The following is a 23,839-nucleotide window of genomic DNA, read 5'->3' on the forward strand; positions in this document are numbered from 1 at the left end:
TGTTGCAATAAATATGACAATAATATTAATTATGCATCTCTGAGGTAGACATTATTAACCTCATTTTATAGCTGAGAAAACTGTAGCTCAGAAAGATGAATAAATTCGGGGTTTCATTTGAAGTAGCTGAGACTGTATGGCTCTGATGATGATGATTTTAGCATTATCAGTGAATTAATAACTAAAAGAAGGAATGGGGGGCCAGGAGCAGTGGCTCATTCTTATAATCCCCGCACTTTGGGAGGCCGAGGCTGGCAGATCACCTGAGGTCAGGAGTTCAAGACCAACCTGGCCAACATGATGAAACCCCACCTCTACTAAAAATACAAAATTTAGCCGGGCATAGTGGGGCAGGCACCTGTAATCCCATCTACTCGGGAGGCTGAGGCAGAAGAATCGCTCAAACCCAGGAGGCGGAGGTTGCAGTGAGTCAAGATCATGCCACTGTACTCCAGCCCAGGTGATAGAATGAGACTCTGTCTCAAAACAGGAGAAATGGGGAAAATGGATGGTAGACAGAAATTAGAGCACTTCAAAGGGTTGGTCTTAGGGTATAAGGGTGAGAGTTTAGGTGTGTGTGACTTGAGATGTTGGCTCTTTTCTCAATTGAACATACAGAACAAAACAAGGCTTTGGCAGGGAATGAAAAATAGTTTCTTTGTAACCATGCAGAGTACTGGAAAAAGTGAAGGTGCCACCTCAGAAAACATATAACAGAAGTGGCCCAAAAAAAAAAAAAAAAGCCAAGAAAATTATTTGAAGATGACTGCTACTGAGGCCCCATTCCTACTCCCATCCCATCATCCTTTTCTCTCCCTATCCCACAGTCACACCCCTCCAAGCAGGAAATGATCAATTTCAGCAACCAAGAGTGGATGGATTTCCAGGACTCGGGATACAAGGGAGCAGGCAGGTCTTCACTGGCCGGCTTAGACAATAGCTACTTGATATGTTGAAAAGTAGGAAAGCTCCATAACTACTACATTTAGAGTGGAGAGAAATAGCAAAAGCCTCTTCACCAACACAGGTCTCTGCCATAGTGTACTACTCTGCAAAGGTAGGCATGAGACATGTTTGTGCCTGAGCAAATTACATCCTAACTGTTTCTGGAGCCCATCCTGTAGTCCTCACTATTCTCCCAGTGTCTTGGCTTCCTAACTTTTCCATCCTAGAATTTCTCTATATAAGGGATCACCTACTCTTTCCCCTGGTAATAGTTTCCATTGAGTCAAGTTCTACTCATATATTTAAAGCCCAGTCTTAGGTTTTAAGAAGTCTTTTCTAATTCAGCCCACAATGATTTCTTATCAGAAATCCCATAGCATACACATGTAGACAGTACCATCTGATTTGGCATTTTGTATTTTTCATACTGGACTGGAAGTGTTAATATCCTCCTAACTATATTGCAAGCTTCTTGAAAATGGACCCATGGAACTATACTTCCTTCTAATGCTTTGCCAGGATCATTTTCTTCTAATGCTTCTAGTGCCAGCACAGTACTGAATACGTAGTTACTCACAAGTTATCAAAAGTGAGTCTAGTTCTTTTCGCACTTCATAGCCACAATTTTAACAAACTTATCAGCTTCCATTAGTTTTGATTTTCTCCTTTCTGTACTCAGAATTCCAAGCAGCTGGTGAAATTCAAATCTATAAACTTTCTACTAACAACGAAGGACAGCAAGACTGGAGGTCACAAAAAGAATGCAGGAGGTCACAGCCATCTACAAATGTAACTACTATCAGCTGAATTACAGAGAACTTGTTTTTCTATTTAGTTTTTATTTTAGTAGGTGATTATCGAATATACTTTTCCCTGTTGGAAATATATGCGTAACTTCTCGTCTCCTCCAAGATCAGTAAATCTACAATATCCACAGCCATGTGCACTATGACTTTGAGCTGTCCAATCTATACTTTTCATCCAATGGTAAAACTTATCTTTCCAGATTACCCTGTAGCTGCTTCCCAAACATTTGTGTCATGATTCTATTAAGCAAACACTTATCAGACAACTAAAATAGGATAAATTCTAAATTAGGGAGGTGGAGATGACAATGTGAAGAATCTAGCCAGTTCTCTTGTCCTTGGGGAATTTAAAATCTGGTCAAGAAGCTAAGAATATAAATAGCAAAGTATAAGAAATGGAAAACACAATAAGATGGGTGTGATGAAAATACAGGTGAATAAAAGACCAGAAAGGTAAGAAAGGATTCTTGAAAAAAGTAAAATTGAGAAGGCAGTCTTAAAGAAGACTTTGCTTAGTTGAGAAAGAAAGAAAGCATAGCTAAGGCTGAGAAAATGGTACACATTACAGCATGTAGCTGTGAAAAAAAATGCACTTTTTCCACAGTGATTTGTGACTGTGGCATATGTGGAGGGATCTACTGGCCATGAGTCCAGGAAAGAGATGTTAGAGTCAGACAGCCAAGGTCTTGATGTCAAAGAACTGACCTCATCCCCAAAGCAATAGTGACCCATCTGTGTTTTCGAAAGAAAATTGAGGTGGCAGAGTCTAGGACTGATTGAAGTGGGCAGAAAATAAAGCCAGGAAGACCTTGTACTTGGCCAATGTCTATTGCAAGGAAATGGCATCCAAAATACAGTGGTTCTTACAAGAAGAACCTGTTTATGGAATTTTATTTGAAGTGTATAAACAAAAATGTCTACTTTACAGGTGTGACAAGGTTAAAATTTTCCCATGAATCACGTCAATTCCTATGAGTACTGAGTATGTTTTTGTTCCTTCCAAGTTACCTATTAAAACATGAAAACTACTGAGAAGTTGATATAGGTAGCTACTTGCCTGCTTGCTGGGAACATGATAAGCACCTTAACACTCCATTAAAATCACATTATTCATTTTCTGCTACTACTATTTCACCACAGTCCTAATTTTGGAATTGCAAAATTTTGGACCTGGGAAAAACCCAGGTGAGAATAGCTTTTTCAAGTGGGTGTAGCAAGCAGTCGAATAATAACTGCGTTGAAACTATGCACAATAATAGGGTAAGAAGAGGTTTTAATTTTCAATTAAACAGTTCCCGTCAGAAGGCACTAAATGTTTTCATTTTTCAAATAGCAGCCTGGCTGCTGTAATCCAAACCCTGCAAAGTCTGGATTACATTAACTAAATTCCAAGCTTGACTAGACTGCCTCAAAAACTCTATTTCCCTGAAATTGGAAACAATTAACATTCTGTTTATTCATGAGATTAAAACTGCTGAGGTGTAAAATGGCAGGTGCAGTGTTAAGTACTTTGCCTGAATACCTTATTGAGGAAAGACAAAGTCCTTTAAACTAGGTGAACTTATGGTGATGCCATTTAGGTATAACTTTCTTGATGACAGATCATGAGTCTGCATTTCTAGAAATTATACAGCGTCAAGAGCAGAGATCCTCCAGTTAGGTAGCCTGGGTACGTATCTGGGCCTAATCACTGTCAACCTAAAAATAAAGATATATAGAGTTGAATCTCTGAGTAAAGAAGATATTTGAGAATATGAACTGCAATTCAGGACATACAAACCAAGGTAGCTGCAGGTGAGTCTAGAGAATAAAGGGAACGGCAGGAGTTTTATTGGGGAATAGAGGAAGGTTATGCAAGTTATTTTGAAAGTGAGTTAATTGGTGCTGGTAGTGTCTTCCAGGAGCTGCTGAGTGTCAGCAGGTGCTAGGTAAGACTTGGAATCTTAGAATCATGACCAGGTCTTTGCAGTTTTGGGTTTAGTCTCACAAGACAGTTCCTGGAATAAATGTATGTGATCTGAGTGCTTTTCCTTATAACCTCCTGACTCCATTTTAGTTGGGTATGACATGAATGACTCCATTTTGTATAATCAACTTTCACACCACTTACATACTGTGAGTGTTTGGGCACATTTTAACCTCTCTCTTTTTCTACATCTGTAAGGGTGCTATAAGAATTAAATAGGATTGCGTGTGCCCAGTGCATCAAAGAGTAGTTGACACATAGTGGAAAAACTATAAATGTGAGATGCTTCACTATGCAAAGATGTTATGCCTGAATTTTTAATTCTAATACCAATCTTAAAACTTCAAAATTTTAAATCTTGAAAGAAACCAAAAGATAATCTAGTCTAAACTCATCATTTTACAGGTGAGGATGTTGAGAGACGCCAAGTCACCTGCCCAACATTACAAAAGAGGTCCCAGTGGCAGGACTGTGCTAGAACTGATGGTATCTAATTCCATTCCAGTGCTCCTACAGCACACACTGAATGACTTCCAAATGAAAAGCTAGAGCATTAACAATCACTACCACAATCCACAGGAGAGTAATTCTTCCTCCTTGTTGGACAGGCAGTTTACAGCAGGCTTTCTTCATCTGGATCTGTAAACTGCCCTACGTACGTAGGGCTCTTCCCTAGGTCTAGCGTTTCAGATCACCCTTTTGCCAGGTCATGGAGAATTAAATACACTTGAGAGTGCTCAGAGTGAGCACTTTCTTTGTAATTCATCTCAGCAATGGTGAAAATCACTTCATGAAAATCCTGCCCACTTTAAGGTACAGTATCATCGCCACAGCACCTATTCTGTTGTTACAATGGGCAGACATAGAAACACACATGAAAAAGTAAACATTTCTGCCGATGCTAAGAACTTCAATTTTCATTCAAAGACATCACAAAGTGGAGAACAATATTTGGGCATTAAATGGGACATAATGATGCAAAAAAAAAACCTTAAAAATTTGATCTAATAATCACTTTTGAGAAGCAGTCATGTTTCAGAGTTATAGCTAACCTCTATTGAAACTCAAAACAAAGAGATTTTCTAAAATGCTTCTGTGACACACTCTAAAAGGTTTGAGCTGATTTTAGAATGGAAATCAAATTTTTAAAATAAATATAGTAATCATTTATAGTAGAAAGACTGCACATTCTAGGAACCAGAAAGAAAAGTTTTGAGTTCTAACTCTGCCAACAGCTCTTTATGTGATCCTGAGCAAAATGTTTACCTTCTGCTTCTTTATTGGAAAAACTGGGGAAAAATTAGTGAAGGAATGAAATAACAGCTTTCTTTTTAAAAGTGGATGCTATAGACTGAATTGTTTCCCCAAAAATGTGTATATTGAATCTCTAACCCACAATATGATTATATTTGAATATAGAGCCTTTATGAAAGTAATTAAATCATAAGGTTAAATGAAATAATAAAGTAGGGCCTCAATCGAATAGGATTAGTGTTCTTTGAAGAGGAGACACCAGAGAGGTTACTCTCCATCACGGGAAGACACAGCAAGAAGGTCATCTACAAGCCAGGAAGAAGACCCTCACCAGAAACTGACCATGCTGAACCTTGATCTGGGACTTCCAGCCTCCAGAGCTCTGAGAAGATAAGTTTCTGTTGTTTAACCCACCCAGTATATTGAGTTTTGTATTGACAACCCAAGCTGGCTTAGACAGTGAATTATCACCATCCCTGTTTCCTGAAATAAAGAAGTGTCAGGATCATATAATCAGTACTGTGGCCACCCCACTAACAAGATGACCTCAGATTGAGAGTTATTTGCCTTGTTATTTAAAATATTCAGAGATGTGAAAAGGAAGATCTATATAGGGAAAATAACAGTAGATAAAACTTCAGATAAAGCAACTTTATAAATATATGTCAAATATGAATGTGTGGCTATATATATGTAACATATCTGTTGTAATGCAGTTGATGGTTAAAATCAGGGCTGGGCGTGGTGGCTCATGCCTGGAATCCCAGCACTTTAAGAGGTCAAGACAGGCAGATCACAAGGTCAGGAGATCGAGACCATCCTGGTGAACACAGTGAAATCCTGTCTGTACTAAAAATACAAGAAAATTAGCCGAGCGTGGTGGCACATACTTGTAATCCCAGTTACTCAGGAGGCTGAGGCAGGAGAATCGCTTGAACCCAGGAGGCAGAGGTTGCAGCGAGCCAAAATTGTGCCATTGCACTCCAGTCTGGGTGCTCTCAAATAATAAATAAATAATATTATTTATTATTTAAAAAATAAGGAAAAATAAAATAAAATATTTTTTTAAAAAATACTTTTGGAATGTGGTTTCTGGGGCTGGAATTATGGCCTTTCTACTTACTAGTTGTGTTTCAGTAGACAAATAATAACTCTCTGAGCTTCAGTTTCTTCCTTGCTAAAATGGAGACAATAATAGCACCTTTCTCACAGTACTGTTATGAGAATTCAATGAGTCACTCCTGTAAAACTTTTAAAACAGTGACTGCTGGCAAGAGCTGCATAGGGGTTCATTTTACCATTACATAGGCTCACATCAGCAGAGACAAATTGAAGGAGTTTTAATCAAAATATAGAAAAAAAAGGAAAAAAATCAAAAGCGAAAACAAAAATCAAAACAATTATTGAATTCATAGACAGAGAGAGTAGAAGGATGGTTACCAGAGGCTGGCAATGGTAGTAGAGGGCTGGGGAGAGGGGAGGTGAAGATGATCAATAGGTATAAAAATATGGTTAGAAATAATGAGTAAGACCTACTATTTGATAGCACAACAGGGTAACTATAGTCAATAACTTAATTGTACATTTTTAAATGAACAGTGTAATTGAATTGTAAGTCAACAGATAAATGCTTGAAGGGATGGATACCCCATTCTCCATGATGTGCTTATTTCACATTGTATACTTGCATCAAAACATCTCATGTGCCCTACAAATATATATACCTATGTACACACCCAAAAATTAAAAATAATTTAATTTTTTAAAGCATAGCTTTTCTATCTAACCTCTGCACCCACTTCACATAGCCTGTGCAATTTCCTTACCCAACCCTCCAAAAAAATGAAACTCTGGTTTATCTCTAAAATTTATTTTACCTCCAAACTTATTTGCCACCTGTGCCTGGAAGAATCTACAGAAATAATTAGGACATGGAGCAAGAAAGAGGGTGATGCAAAAAAGGAGAATTATAGAGAAGGTCAAGATTAGAAAGTTTTAAAAATGCTAGATTTCATCGATTTACAATTACATAAAGAAATCAGGAGTTCTATGTGAATTGCCTATCATTGTCAAAAAACTACTATACCACTGCTCAGAAGAAAATATTTTCTCCAAATTGAAACCATTTCAAATGACTTTTGTGTTCACATTTATGTTCTTCATGACAGATCTTCAATCTCTAAAATAATAATTGTGACAATAATCTGAACAGATATGCTTTTTTAGGACAATCAAAACTGGTCTCACTTTCTCTCATATAAGTCAAATTCAACCTCTTGCTTCCTTATTTAGGATTCATCTTTGCAAGGTTAATTCTGACCCCAGTGCCACATTTTTTTCTCTGAGGGAATTTTCTCTCAGCAGAAATCCAGCTCCTGTCATAAATGTAATCGTGGGATCATTTCTCCATGAGAAGGGGGCAAATAGGTCTAACAGTGGGCACGGTAAAATGTATTCACCTAATTTGCTGTGTGCTGGGAATGGGAGAATTAAGATCAGCCTTTCCCTATTATTTTCGTCAATCTTAGAGGGATCTTTAATCTGGGTTATTTCTCAGGCATATGGTCATTAACTCAGAAGACTGATTTTGTTTATAAAACGTGCTTTGAGGGTGCAGCAAAGTTTATATGCTTTCTTTGTAAGAATTTAAAGATATTAATTATAACCACTAAATTACATGTCATCAGTCCCTCTCAATTTTATAAGTGAATTGAGTTTGAGGTAAAATTTAGAACCTATCAACTTGATCAACTAACTATATGCCAGCTGTGACTGAATACGGCTCCAGGTTACATATGTGACAGAATCCTTCTGAGCAATATTAGATGAAGAAAAAGAACAACTGACTCAATATATTAATGGACTCAGCCACTGGCAGTAATTCTTGAGGGGGTCCTTTTGTTCCTAAGAACTAGACTGATTTATTGTAGATGGAGACTCAAAGTAAAATCCATGGAGGATGTGTGATCATAGGGACGGGGAAATAATTTACTCATTTACCTTTCATCAAATAATCAATTTACAGAATATATGTGTGGTGGTTTAAATATTAAGCAAAACAGTTACCTTAGAAAACTAAAAGCAATTAGCAACAGAAAAAAACAATGTAATAGCATCCAGAGAGAAGTGGAAAGTTATTTATTGAGAAGCTTGGACATGTCAACTAAGTGGCTAATAATGATTTTTTTTTTTTTTTTTTTTTTTTTTTTTTTTTTTTGAGACAGAGTCTCACTCTGTCCCAGGTTGGAGTGCAGTGGCATGATCTCAGCTCACTGCAAGCTCTGTCTCACAGGTTCAAGCCATTCTCCTGCCTCAGCCTCCCGAGTAGCTGGGACTACAGGTGCCTGCCACCACGTCCAGCTAATTTTTTGTATTTTTAGTAGAGACGGGGTTTCACCATGTTAGCCAGGATGGTCTTGATCTCCTGACCTCATGATCCACTCGCCTCGGCCTCCCAAAGTAATAATTACATTTCAACTGGTTCAGTTATTTTATTTTGTTCTCTATTATTTTTAAATATAATTTCAAAACTTAGGAGTTATCTGTCTGTGGAAGCTTCAAATTTATTTAAGAAGGTTATGAGAGGTTGTTTCAATTGTTTTATAACTGCAGTAGTAAAGCTGTTTCTATTAACTATTCCAGATTTGAATTTGACCAAGACTAATATTTAATTTATCTATGTAAATACATGCCAAGTGATAATTACTCATCATTAATATTTTTTACAAATATTATTTAGAAGATATTAATCGTATGAAAATATTTTCAGTGGAAGCAGGCAGGAGCAGCTAGATTAATGAAAATCTTAACCCTGAGTAGGCATTGCTGTACACAGTCTCATTTCAATTATTCCACATGTAAACCTTTAGCCATGTTCTGTTAAGCAGCTGCATAGCATATGTCGCCAGAGAAGAATGTAAACACAGGACCATTGGAGAAAATGCTAGTCATGCAGGCAGCCTTCTGCTGTTAGGGAGAGCCAGCATCCAGAGGCTTAATATTTGTCAAAAGTTAAAAAGTATTCATGTTGAAAGAAAGCATTCTCCTAATCTCGCAACATGGAGCCTTATGAGACACGATGTTTGCAAGTTAAGTTCTGCCCACCGTAGATGTCCAAAGCAGGAAGGAAACAAACTATATGAACTATAGACTCTCAATCTACAAATACTGACAGCACTGACTACGACCAGTTTATAGTATTTCCTAACTCTTCTGGAAAGAAAATAACATCCTTAAAAAAATAAAACTCATAAACTATTCATTTTCTCCCTCAGCTTTCTACTAATTGTCCTTTGTGTAAAGATAATAGAATCCTAATTTATCAATCAGCCTACAAATCACAGTAATAGTAAATTCATATCTACTTATAAGTTAATGGATAACTCTTATTTATCTCCATTTTGTCTCTGGATAAAACTTTCCCTGTTTCTCTACACAAATCAGCTTTTAGTAAATAAATAAGGAAAAGGGAGGAAATACTGTGCTCTGAGTCAAATGAGCATCTGATTCACTGAATAAAAGCTTTCTGGCTTCAAAATGAACAACGATAGTGCCCTAAAAAAGTTGATCCAACTTTGATTTGATATATTAAAAGAAGCTCATTGCAGAGGAAAATCACACATAATTTACGGTTTTTCTCTGTAGAGCTACAGAACTTTAATCCATAGCTCACGATAGGGTGCAAGAGCAGCTTGAAAATTACGCTGAGCTTAATTATACTTAATGTGAATTATTCAGAAGTGCAGACAGAGACTAAAAATTTATTTCATACAAAGAAGCTTGACATTTTAATTGGTCCTTCAGAATAGAGACAAAACAATTTCCTCTCAAGAAAATTTACATCTTCCTTATCAGAGCCGCAGCCTCAGCCAAGCAGAGCTTCATTAACAAGATTAATCATCACGCCAGTGTCTGCTTCATCAGGTGTATGGTCCAGGTGAAAAGAGAAATATAAAGTAATGACTGACATTTCTAACAGACAGGATTGATTCAAGGAACACAAAATGACAGATTGAGCCACCATACCTTGGTCATTAGCCATTTTGTCAGGGTGTTCCACTGTGGGGGAAGAAAGAAATAATATTTTTAGACTTTGACAATTCCTAGCAAGAAAGCTGACATATCAAACCAACAGTTCTTTTTAGCAAGTTTTTATTTTAAGGTTAGTGCCCTATTGAAATAAAATTGATAAGGACCCAAACTTGCATGTTTATTTCTATTAAATAAGTATTCAGAGAAAAAAATTGAAAATAATGTTTTTGCTGTACAAATTAATCCTAAAATTATCTTACTTTTCATATCCCTCTAAACATAAACTCAGAACAATTATATAAATTTAATTAAAACTAGAATTAACAGTAAAATAAAAGTATGCAATTACTAAGTAATTATCACCCATATATATACATAGAAAGTTCAGGAAGCTATTTTCTTGTATGTGGCTTTTCTTTAAATAACTTCACCAATTCTCACATCGATTGGGTAAAATAATTGGCTATCATAAATATGGTACAATATAATCTGAATATCTTGATAAATCTTTAGCCCTTGTGAAGATAGCTCTTGAGTTTTTGACAATTTCGGATGACTTACAAGTAATAGTCTTAAAAATGACTTTTTGAAATTTAAATTTAAAAATATAAAAATTTTAAATTTAAAACTCACTAAATTTTGTTTTAAAGATGATTTTTTTTTTTCTGCTAATCAAATGAAACTAAATAAGAGGTAAATCTCTAGTATTATCACATTTACGAAAATTATATGACATTTTGACCAAGGCAGACCTTCATAAGCTTCCCTCCATCAATTACTAATAGAATTATTTTTGCCTAGACTTGACCGTCTTTGAGTTTTGAGTCTTTGGGGCATATTTAACTCACTTAATTCCATTCAAACTTGATAGATAGGATACAACACTTGCTGATTGCTTCCTGTACATGTCTCAGTAAAACTCACATAGAGAAAATATTATAGGTAGCACCTGATAATATAGTCTCTCATCTGATGTGGCGCTATTATAGCACATCAATCGGCATTTGAAAAATACCTTAAATGCCCTACAGGTGGTGATCCTTCCTTTTCTAAATAAAGCAGCACAAATCATTGTCTAATAAGAATGTTTAGAATTGAAATACGTAAATATTGATTCTGTTAGTGAAAGCCCCTTTCAGATGAACAGGGTTTATGTCTATTACATCCTAAGAGAGATTTCTAAACCAGAAATCAATTATAATTTCTTTCATTTAAACATAACATATAGACATATTCTATGAAAAGATATCTTGATAAGTAGATTTTGAATTGTGAATTACTATTTGGAAAATGATATACATACAATAATTTTTATGTTATTATTATTATTATTTTTAAGATGGAATCTTGCTCTGTCACCAAGGCTGGAGTGCAGTGGCCGATCTCAGCTCACTGCAACCTCCGCCTCCCAGGTTCAAGCCATTCTCCTGCCTCCGCCTCCCAAGTAGCTGGGACTACAGGCATGTGCCATCATGCCTGGCTAATTTTTTGTATTTTTAGTAGAGATGGGGTTTCACCACGTTAGCCAGGATGATCTCAATCTCCTGACCTCATGATCCACCCACCCCAGCTTCCCAAAGTGCTGGGATTACAGGCGTGAGCCACCGCGCCCAGCCAGTGTTTATTATTTTACAATTCTATAAGTATTATTTTAAAAAGTTATTGAGATATAATTGAAAAGTAAAAAGCTGCCCATATTTAATGTATGCAATTCAATGAGTTTGAGAGTAAGGATATACTTATGAAACCATCACCACCTTCAAAGCCACAGACTTGCTCCTAAACTCCCAAAGTTTCCTCCTACTGCTTTTATTATTATTTATTGTGGTATAAACACAGTGTATGATCTACCATCTTACTAAATTTTAAGTACATAATACAGTTATATAATTTATAGGAACTATGCTGCATAGCAGAGCTGCAGAATTTATTTATCTTGACACTTTCTGATGGGCTAGTGGTTAGAATTTGGTGCTCTCTGAAAGTTTTAAATAAGTTTTATGAAATCTTGTACCTTGTCAAGATTTAACAAACATTTTTAAAGGTTTACCAGCCATTTAATTTATTTAATCACCACAATTTAATTGTATCTAGAGTTTCTCTTCTGCTTCCCATTGAAAATCAATGGCTTCTCAAATACATTTTATTATAGTGTTTTATTTATAGTGTTGATACAGGTGCTTCTGACAGGCATTTGCATTATATGTAGCTTATGGACATTAATAGGATTTTGAACTGAGATCCTAACACAGCTGTGGAGAAAGGACAGTATGTTGTTGGAAGTGCTATATCAGGTATCCAGCAACAATGACCTGATCCTTGACAGGATATGTCAAGGTCATAAGTGCAGTCACAACCAGGTCATAACCAGGAAGTATATAGGCTTGGCAGCCAGATTGGGACACACTTAAGAAACTATCCTCATCAGCATCTCATATTAAGGTGAGAACTCTTTAGAATTATGTCAAAAAAAGATGAGAATACCAGCCTTATCTCATTTTCATTCTTTGTCTGCCCTTTATCTTTAATCATATACATGTATTGTCTGCAGTCTAAGATATTTTTAGCAAGGGATAAATAACTACATGTTATGATAGACAAACCCATTCTCATTCTTATCTTTTGAATTTATTTTTCTACTAGCAAACCTGCACTGAATAGAACTTGAGAAATTTTGAATATCTCAAAATGTTATCTACTGAAGAGTATTTTCCAACAGGGACCATATGGATTCTCATAACTACCCTTTATTGGAGACAAAAATGACTTCAATTTGTGCTTTGATTTTTTTCTATCATATGTTTCTATCATTTGTCAAGAAAAATCATGTTTTTTTGTCATAAAAGAATTTGACAACTAGAACTTTTTTCTCTTCTGGTCCAAAGCTTTCAGTGCTATATTCTTGGATAGGAGAGAGACACATTTCAGAATGATGACTAAGGATGCCCAGAGAATTTACTGTACTCTATTGGGCTTTCACGCTGAATACCACTCTTTTGTGTGTAGGAAGTGACTCCCTCCCTCCACCAGAATCCTCTGTGGTCTACTCCACTGGGAGCATCCTTACTCTCTATTATCTGATAGGCCAGCATGGAGAAATGTACTTTGTTAGCAGGAAAAACCCACAGGATAGGGCAGAGATAGACATAAGTCTTCCAATAGTTTGACAGTGTGCACGTATCCCAGTGGGACCCTGGGGAGGATTTGTGGAAAGAAGTTGGGTATGTGCAGAGTCCTATGTGGTCAAGTAATCAAGGTCAAGATTCTTTTCATTAACATTTCAAAGAAAGAATTAGATACATCATATATGTGTACCTACATAAGTTTATAGCAAGATAATCCCTTTCTAATTACAAACGTCCTTTTAATTAAACAGTGATTATTGACTGAGTTTCCTGTGCTTCTCTGACTGGTTGTTAATACCAAAAAGACTAAATGTTAGCCTCTAGAAGAAAATGCTGCGATCGTTGCAAAGGCTAAATATGAAGGAATGATCACTGCAAAAAAGTAAATATGAAGGAATGAAGTTTGTGGACACCTGCCTGGGGTAAGCGTTACTATGAAACACTTGCCCATTACCCAGTAGAGTACTGGGAGTTTTCTCAGCTTCAGGACATCTAAGCCTTTGTCTCGGGCAAACAAAGTTACATGCCGATGAACAGAGTATTCTTTGGTGCAGCTTTGGGAACTGAAAATCTTAAATCAGAGAGCAATAGCATGATTTTATCTTTGGTGTAGATTTGGTTCTACACCAAATCTTTAATACACTTATGTTGTAGCTTTAAATCTCTTATGATGAGTAATTTACTTGTCTTAGAACATTTGTCATTGTAGGTGTCTTGTAAGATGCATGCATATATAAAATTATTAATAAAAGTGACCAATATCAATATTTCTGAGTAATTCTAAATAATCAAAATTTTATTTTAGCATATGAGCAACATGTATTTAAAATAGAATTACTATTATCGAGCATGACATTTAGGGTAGACAATATTAAACATCAAATTCGGGTATTAGAAATAACTCTTTGAACTATTATGTCATAGAATAAATTCCTGAACTTGTTCTTAGTTTTGAAAATAATTTTCTACATGTGTTTAGGACACTTAGGATAAACAGTACCAAATGAAATACTGAGCTCATTAATCCCTAGGACGGCTTGTGCGCCTGCAAATCTTATCACTCATCACTCTGCTGTTTAACACATTTGGATGCCTTACATCGTCTTCAACCTTTCCTCAGATCTCTCAGTTGGCAAACAGTATGAGTATGAAATTAATTTGGCACTCATCTATAGATAAAAATGAAACATTTGCAAAATACGATCTAGTTACATTTCATGCTGCTACAAAATGAATAACCAGTTGCCTTTTGATTGCTCATTTGGAGTGAAACCTGATTGAGATATGAGTCCTCAAAATTTAGATAGACAAAGATTAGTTCATTTCTATCCTACCTCCCTCCCAACTTCTCTGTCATTAAGAACTGTCATGCAAGCTTTGGCTGAATGCTTGCTTGTGTGTTGTTGGCAAACTTTCAGATTAGCTGCCACCCAAACCCAGCTTTTGAATAGTTCACTCATCAGAATTCTGAAGTCCCTTATTTACTAGGGTACCTTTCCTAGAAGAATTGAAGAATAGGCTATACAGTTATTCTAAGACTCTTTTTTTAGTGTGTCAAGCAATTGCATGAAGATATCAACCATTCATGTGTTTCTAATTTTTTAGTTTACTATCATGTATTAAGTTTTCTGCCAGTCGTAGAGGTATGATGTGATCACGGATTTAAGAGCTAAGTTATTCTTCTCTAGAACAACATATATCATGCCTTAAACACAAAATTTCAAATATTAGCTGTGAAACTTATTTCAAATTATTCAATTGTTAAATGAATTAAACATTCAATTTTTTTCAATTATTTGAATGTTTTAAATTAATTTCAATTGTTAAATGACTCTTCAAACTATTTGTCCCCCAGAATAATAATATTGTGCTCTAAAATAGTAAGTACTTATATGGAAATATTTTGATGTAATCACTACTATTCAGCTTTAGTGTTTTTCTGTATGAACATATTTCTTCTAGATATCATATTGCATTTTTTTTTTTATAGTTTCTACCTTGACGCTTTACAATAAATACATTTTTTGTTTGTTTGTTTTGGAACTTTCTGTCTTGCCATATCAAAATTTTCTTTAATATATAAGGGATAATCGTACCTGAAAGGAAATACCTAACGTTGGCGATAGTATGCTATTCACATAATTCAATACATTTTAATATTTATCCCCTTACATAAAATGACTGAAGCATTTCATTATATTTTGAATAGAACCAATATACATGACATCAATACAAACTTCTAGACGGACCCTAAATGAAAAAAAGTTAGGTTAAATATGCTTGCCATGTGCTGATGGCAGATCTTTCTTTGATATGTTGGCTTTGAGCATAAAAAGATACATTTTAATTTATTTTGAATGTCCACTGCCGCCATGTTGCCAACAAGAGATGGCGCAGGGCTGTTTCTAACACAGACTGCAAAGCTATTTCATAACAATCCCACAGGAAAAGAAAAGCATAATAGGAAAGTATTCAAACCTTTCAGAGTCCTAAAGAGGATGGGATCAGAGAGTGGCCCTACTCCTTTCGAATTTCGTGCTTGAATTCGAAAGTAATACATAGTGTCAAGGTTGAGATCCATGATTTGATGAGTAAGCCGATCACCGCTGATTGTTTCCATAATCCAGTCATCAATTGGGATGTTCTTGTCCAAGGTATAAAACAAGATGTAAGCTGCATAAATAGACAAATGTGACTTAATTTGTTGTACTACATGCTGCAGTTCTGCTTCCAAATACCCGTGTTTTCCAAATGTAATTTAAAATAATTGTATGTCCACAGTCTGTAAACTATAGCAGTTCTGTAAGTAATGTCTTTTTTTCATAATGCAAGGATTAGATAATTGCTGCAATGTACAGAATCAGAAAATAGAATAAGCTGTTAGAAATAAAAATATCTGCTACATTTAAAAATGTGTGCTTTCTGCTACCTATAAATCCTGATTATTAGTTTGCTCTAATATGAAAGCATGATGAAAAATGTTAAACAGAGATAACAAGTCTGTATAATTTTCCCTGTAGTCCAATGATGAAAATAAACAATATTTATTTTGACTTGTGCTCAATAAAAATGTATTGGAAGGTATAAAATGCCATGCATGTTTAAAGTGTAATATAAATAAATGATCATATTTGATCACTATAATGACTTAGTGAGGGTACCAGGGGCCGTGTTGCTTTCCTTTCACAGATGATGAAGCCGCAGGTGACCCAAGCTGATTGGTAAAAGGTCTAGGCAACATTCTTCACCACCACACTATGTATGGGATTCTTTAGCAGTATACTATTTCTCCCAGTCCAGTCTAGCTTGTCAAATAAATAAGTACTGCTGGATAACTGCACATGATCTAGTTATTATCTTAGATATTAATAACCTATGTTTAGATAGTATTATTTATTTTCTGTGTTAGGGGATATGTTACTTGAGTGCTAGTTGTGTGTACTCAGTTATGACAGTCTAATATGTACCCGAACAAATCAAAGGATTCTTGTCACATATTTATATTCTAACACTATACTTAACCAATTTGTGACCTAGCTCTAATTTTAAAACATTAATTAACAACTTTTATATTATATTGTCAGGTAATATTGTAAAGGCACTCATGATAGGTGTCATTGATAAACAAATGTCGTGCTGATATCCATTTCTGCCACAATTCTTCAATGCTATCTATATAACATAGGCTATAAGTGTCCCTCATGCTATTTATGCATCAAATACATTCTTTGTAAGTCATTTTCTTAAGAGCAAGTGTCTTCCTTTGATTTGCCTATTCTTTCCTTTTCAGACCCTCTTGTCCCAGCTGGACTGGGGATCTTCACCCACAGGTCTTCGCAGTGGTTATGGGTTATGTCAGAGGGTTCTCAGACCCAGAAAATAGCCATGTACACTATGTACATCTCAGTACAAACCCTTACTAGAGGAAGACTGTTCTCCATACCATGATTATTCTTCCTTCCCACTTATTCCCACACCATTCCACCTTTCCTCACTCCATCCAAATCCTACTCATCCATTAAGGTGTACTTTAAGCTGTATCTGGCCTATGAAACCTTCCTCAATCACAAAATCTCCTCTCCATAAACATTGTAACACACTTCAATAAAGTAAAAACACATGTACCGTTTTGTATCACTCATCACTTAATCCCATAGTGCCTTATAGAATTATGCCTGAGTTTGGGGGATGCATCACTGGATATTTTGTCCTTCTGATTATGTAGGATTAAGCAATGTTACAATCTCCAACATCTGGAAGACCATTTCTCTTAAATTTTGACAAATGCTGAAAACTTACATCTATTTTGTATTGACTTTCACCTTTCCCCTAGGTTTGGTATTTCCCAAATCTGCATAATCATAACAGTTACCTGAAGGATAGGTACAGATAATAAAATACAGACCCCAAGACAGGATATGTTGATTTAATACATGTGGTGAACAATCTTTGATGACCACCAATTATCCTCATCCTCTAGCAATATCATGCCTTTGTGTATTCCTTTCTGTCGGTATGTAGATGGGTCCTAAGTCTTGTTTCTAACCAACAGAAGACAGGAGATGCAATGGAATATCAATTTCACAATCGTGTTACTTAAGATCATGATATATGCCTTGCTAGCAGATACCCGACTCTCTTCTTTTGCCGTTGATGAACACATCTGCCCAACGGAGAATACTTTGTGGCAGGAACTGAGAGTGGTTTCTGGCCAACAGTCAGTTAGATACCAGCTGTTGAATCACATGAATCATGACAACAATCACATAAGCTTAGAAACAACTATTTCCCCTGTGAAACCAAAGATGAGACCTCAGCCAGGTGAACATCTCAATTTGCAGCCTTGTAAGAGACCCCAAAGCTAAACTGTGCTCAGATTCAAGACCCACAAAAGTTATAAGATAACAAATATGTGCAGTTTTAACCTGCTAAGTTTGTGATAATATTGCTATACAACAATAGGCTTCTAATACTATAGGTCAAGGGTAACCTCAGTAATCTGTACCTGAAATGATTTCTGTGATCAACAAGGTCAGGGACATATGGATATGTGGGATCTGTACATTTTTGGCATTTGTTGTGATGTCAGTGATGAAGATATGAATATCTTGAGATGTTGTGAGCTTCGAAGCTAAAAGGCTTACCAAGATAAACAATTTAACGCTTACCAAGATAAAGCGTTTAAAATCGACAGCTCTGGGATCAAACTAAAGTTGAAGGTGCAGACATCAGTTTCTGACAATTCCAAATTGAATCTGAGCAAATTCCTTATATATGTGGTGAAGCCTACCCTTTTCTTAAAATTTAAGAACTGAGATGGAGAATAAAAACAGACTTCATCATTCAAAAGTCTAAAAAATGGCCTTAGAGAAAACAAACAACTTCACTGGGATGTGTATGTTTGGTATATTTGAGAGATAATAAATTCATCATTGAAGCCTTACCTTATACATTTCTATATAACCACACAGGTTGAACAAATGTACTGCTTTCTCACTACCTTTCTGTACTTGTATACTTACTCTCTGTGTCCAAGTATCGCTTTTTTTTTTTTTTTTTTTTTTTTTTTTTGACAGAGTCTTGCTCTGTCACCCAGGCTAGAATGCAATGACTAGATCTCTGCTCATTGCAACATTCGCCTCCCAGGTTCAAGCAATTATCCTGCCTCAGCCTCCCCAGTAGTTGGCATTACAGGCATCTGCTATCATGCCTGGCTAATTTCTATACTTTTGTAGAGATGGGGTTTCACCATGTTGGCCAGGCTGGTCTAGAACTCGTGACCTCAGGTGATCCTCCCACCTCAGCCTCTCAAAATGCTGGGACTACAGGCATGAGCCACTGCACCTGGCCTCTTTTTCTTTCTTTCTTTTTTTTTTTTTTTAAACCTCAGAATTCCTAACTCTACTATAGACACTTTTCCAGAGAAAGTAACAAAGGGAATAAAATGATCTGCCTTCTGGAAAGCAATATTTAAGAAGCAAGTGGAAGAAATTTCTGCAAATCAGACTGAGAAGCTATATCCTGGCAGTGGGAAGAAAAGTGCTTTGATGATTTTACAAAAGGGAGACAAAGTAAACTAGACAAATAACACAGAAAAATAGAATATAACCTTACATATTAGACTGTATTAATAAGGAAACGATCTTTGAAAGACCTAACTCTTCTATCTGTGTTGGTCTCTGATCTTAAATATTGTTGGGCACCGCATTTATTTAGGCCTATGTTACACATCTCTGGCTATACAATAAGTCACTTGGGAAGCTTTTAAAAATTACCATGCTCAGTCCCTTCTCATATGAATTAAATTAAAAATCAGCTGCAAATCACTGATTTAGACCAGTAGAATACTAATAAATTGGAGCAAAACATAGTGTAATAATTAGGAGTATAAACCTGAGTTTTAAATCCTAGCTCTGCCACTTCTTGCTTATTTGACTTTGGGCAAGTTATTTACTCAGGAAAGGCCTAAGTTTTTCATTTCAAAATGGAATAATAGGAATATGTAATCACTTATATCATACTAAAGACCTTAGAAGAATGCCAAGCACATAATAAATGCTTAATGTATTTTGAACCATTTTCTTCTGAAAATGTCCCTCCAAATTCCTAAGTTGCCAGTTTATGAAAAGAGAATTTAGGCACTGGGATTATCTGAATTTCCTTCTTTTTTGTTTAATCTTTGTGAGTACTTATATTTAAAAATGGATGATCTGGATTCTGTATAAAGCACATTAGTAAAGCCTCACCCTAGAATGGATTTCAAATTAGAATAATAATAGCCAATTTGTTTCAGTGCTCACTGGGTATCAGGGACTTTTCTCAGCACTGTATTATAACAATTCTTCTAGTGTGGTTCTATTACTATCTTTATTTTATAGGTGAGAAAGTGAGAAAGTGGGACTCAAGGATGTTAAATGAATTCCTCATGTGTCTCCCTTAGAAGCCTGAGTTCTTAACTACCCTGCTCTACTGCCTGCCATACACATGAAGGATTTAGGAAAACAAAAAAATACAGAGGTTACATGAGAGCACATCACTCCTGGGAACACATCTACCTGGCCACACCGAGAAACAGCTCATTTTTTTTTTTTTTTTTTTTTTTTTTACTTAATATTATTAACTTTTACACTTCCATGGGAAGCTGAGAATAGCAAATTTGTGCCCTCTGCTTAGTGGTGTAGTATTTTGAGTATTTTATTATTCTATTTTCTGGAAGTAATTTGAATAAAGAAATCAAAATACACATGACACAGAAATTCTCTTAAGGGTTCTTAGTGTTTGCTCCCTGTTAAATTGAGTCGAAATATCTCAACTTGATAATACAATTTTGTTTTCATAAATGAGCCAGGCTTTTAAAGGCAAAAGTATTGTCTCCCGTACTTTTATTTTTCCATTGTGAGAGAATGGATTTTTAATAGTCAGATCCATTGAATATAATAGTAAATATCTAAGTAAATATCTAAGTAAAGTACGTGGACAAAGTTTCTTTTATATGCACTGTGATTTTGGCATATGTCATTTTATTGCTTAGATTAATTTTCATTTCTCAATATGCATTAGACTTCTATTTTTTTCCTGAAGAAGCAAAATTAAGCCTTCTTTCAGAGTTAAAAACTTATTCTATTGTTTGCATTGACTGACAAGATTTACTTAAATAAGAGTGGAGAATTCAAATGAGTGGAGAACATGACTTATTTTTTCCTTCGCCAAAAGCATATCTTTTTATATTAGAACTTGTTTTTATTTAGACAGCTTTGATTCTGTTTTTTTCTCCTTAAATATATTAACTGTTGATTTTCCATAAGCTTATAAATAACTGATTATAACAAAATAAAATATAAACAAATCAAAAGCTACACAAGTACTGCCATAGAACCAATGAAAAGAGATGATAACAATGAGGAGGAAAAAAAGAAAATTGGAATGAGCCAGTCTCAGTTTTAAAAGGCGTGGTACACTGACAAGTGAACATATAAGATCTTGGGGAAATTTTGTGCCTCTCTTCTTTTTCCATATTAGTCAGCTCAAATAAAAGTTCTGTTTGCTATTGCGCTAAGAGCAATTTCCTAGAGAAAACAAATCTTCAACTTAAATTTCAATCACATTTGGAATTTTCACATTATCTTTTCATTTTGTAAAATTCACAAAGTAAATTACATAAAGTAAGTGTGCCTTCTGAAAGTATGATTTCCATGCTTCTCTCTCTATCATAGGATGGCTGAATTACTTTGTTAATTTATAATAGTGCTATCCAGCTCTTGTATGCAAAAAAAGAAGGAAAAAGGAGTGACTCTTACATGTTACTAACCCAATGGTTCAAGTTAATTAGACTATAATGTTCACATTTTGAGTTATACAATATTTTTCATAATAATTATACGCTATGGAGACATCTATTAAAAGCCTAAAGTGATCATTTAAATGCAAAATCTCTGATATAACTCCATTATATTTTTCATACTAAATTAACATTACAGGCTTCTAATGGATGCTTTAATTAGGCATTGATGTAATCAGCAATATTTGGCAAAATAAAATCTGTCACTGTGAAATATTCATTATGTTCAATTTCTGTCAGTCAATATTAAGTGTTTTGTGAACTTTATGATTCAAGTAAGAAGTTAAAACCTAAGTGAGAAACTAAAAATCCCCAAACCTCCTTATGTGTCATACAAAAAAAAAAATACATAGTCATTAAGCATCTTTTGTGTTTCATAATCTCCAAACAACCAGCTTCTTTATAGACATTTATACTCAGGGGCACTCCATTAGAAGGTTGTCTTAATGCTTCAGAGAATGAAAAAGACAAAGGTCTATTCTAATTGAAATACATACATTTCATCAAACAAATCAAACGAAGTGTGTGTGTGTGTGTGTGTGTGTGTGTGTGTGTGTGTGTGTGTGTGTGTGTGTTTATATGCACCATTAGAAGAATTCCATGGTCAAAAGGGGAAAGAAGAGACAATTAGAAAGGGTCATGGAGTCAGCTGAGATGTAGAAACAGAAAAATGCCACACAAAAGGCAGGAGCAGTTCATGTAGGGGGTAAGCAATTACAGGCCAAGGGAGAGCTATGCTGGGAGAGAAAGTGGAGATGCTTACCAGTAATTTTCCCATTGGCTTCCAAGGGAGGCTGCCAACTCACAATGACGGTGCGAGGCTTCCCTTCCCTAGTAATGACTGTCAAGTCCTTGGGAGCAGAGGTGGGGGCTGTGAGGTGAGACAGAGACAAGGCCTTGTCATTGGATGTGAAAGAAAACAAACATTGGTGCAACTTTCATCATGATGTTGACATTCAGAATCTATCGAGAAGTATATCATTTCTATTTTGTCATTTACAGTTTATTTCAAGGATTTGAATTAAACAAGCAAACAAGGACACAAAAATTAATAATTTTTATGGAAATCAAATGATTCCCAAGGTGTGACTCTAGAGAGCAGAAGAGAGTATGTGTGAATATAAAGGAGAAAAGTCCAGCTGGTATTTCAAGTGGGCTCACACTAAAAATATAAGAATCATTATAAGAAGGAAGAAATGTATACTTAGTGAGATGGATGATTACATATCTTTTTTTAGTTTTTTAATTATTTTTATTTTTGAATTTTTTTTTGTGACAGGGTTTTGCTCTGTTACCCAGGCTAGAGTGCAGTGGTGCAATCATAGCTCACTTCAGACTCAACCTCCTGGGCTCAAGTGATCCTCCCACCCCAGCCTTCTGAGTAGTCGGATCCACTGTTGCACACCACCACTCTTGGCTAATTTTTAATTTTAATTTTGATTTTTGTAGAGATGGGTCTCACTATGTTGCCACACTAGATGATTATATTGTCTTCAAAAGAATTCTGTTACAACTGTAGGCATTTATAAATAAAAATGTCATCTAATTCTATACTTCCTTAAAAGCCAAAAGTTTTCAAAAATAAGTTAAAACTGAGGTCAAAATATCTTAGCTAGGTGACATATTAGGCATCTTCTAAACAACAGGAAGGCACACATGAGAAATTAAAACAGAAGAGGTAAAAAATATCTATGAGTGTCTTAGTATCAATCCAGCATGAAATAACATGGCACAAAGTCCTGCTCCTAAGGCTACTTCTCCCACATGTTGTACTCAACACAATTTTAAATATTTAAAGGTGGCAGCAAACTGGCTAAGTTAGCCCAGCATCTTCCAGGTTTCTTCCAATCTGGTCTCTCACTTTCTATGTTTTGGAAAACAGTTTTCCTTCTGGGTAGCTCACAATGCTGCAAGTCTATTATTCACAGCATCTTTGCTACCCTTAGTCTAACAAAGGCAGATTCAGAACATATTGGGCTCTACATTTGGGATATGGAGGAATTTCCTGGTCTCCACATAAAAATTCTGTGTATGACAAGACAGTTAGAAATCAGTCTCTAATTCTGAACTCATCTTCACCCTATTCTCTTTGGTGCTTCTGCTGATCATATATTGCAGAATCTGGACATTATTAACACTGTATTTCCAGTATCTCTTCCTGAAGAGCATTCTGAATATGAGCCAAATAGAGGAGACATCCATCACTCCCATCTATCATACCATTTTCTTTCCAACACCCTGATCCTCAGAGTCACTGGGATTCCAGGTTAACCAAATGTGCAATTAATTTTAATCCTTGACAATGTACTTAATATATTCACATTTTCAAAAAACAAGAAGGGATGGATGGAGAAAGAGAATTAGAAGAGAAGGA

General features: G+C 35.5%; 1 protein-coding gene across 1 annotated transcript in view; it reads right to left on the reverse strand.

Annotated features, from left to right (window-relative positions):
- DCC (DCC netrin 1 receptor) overlaps window positions 1–23,839 on the reverse strand; it is a 1,242,672-nt gene that overhangs the window by 111,750 nt on the left and 1,107,083 nt on the right. Inside the window, exons 19-21 of the mRNA XM_030926166.1 lie at window positions 22,229–22,336; window positions 15,606–15,800; window positions 9,997–10,029 (exon numbers count right to left, since the gene is read on the reverse strand). Of these exons, the coding sequence (XP_030782026.1) occupies window positions 9,997–10,029; window positions 15,606–15,800; window positions 22,229–22,336 (336 nt within the window). The remainder of the gene's footprint in view (window positions 1–9,996; window positions 10,030–15,605; window positions 15,801–22,228; window positions 22,337–23,839) is intronic.

The sequence above is a fragment of the Rhinopithecus roxellana genome, chromosome 21 (genome assembly GCF_007565055.1).
Source record: "Rhinopithecus roxellana isolate Shanxi Qingling chromosome 21, ASM756505v1, whole genome shotgun sequence".
Lineage (NCBI taxonomy): Eukaryota > Metazoa > Chordata > Mammalia > Primates > Cercopithecidae > Rhinopithecus > Rhinopithecus roxellana.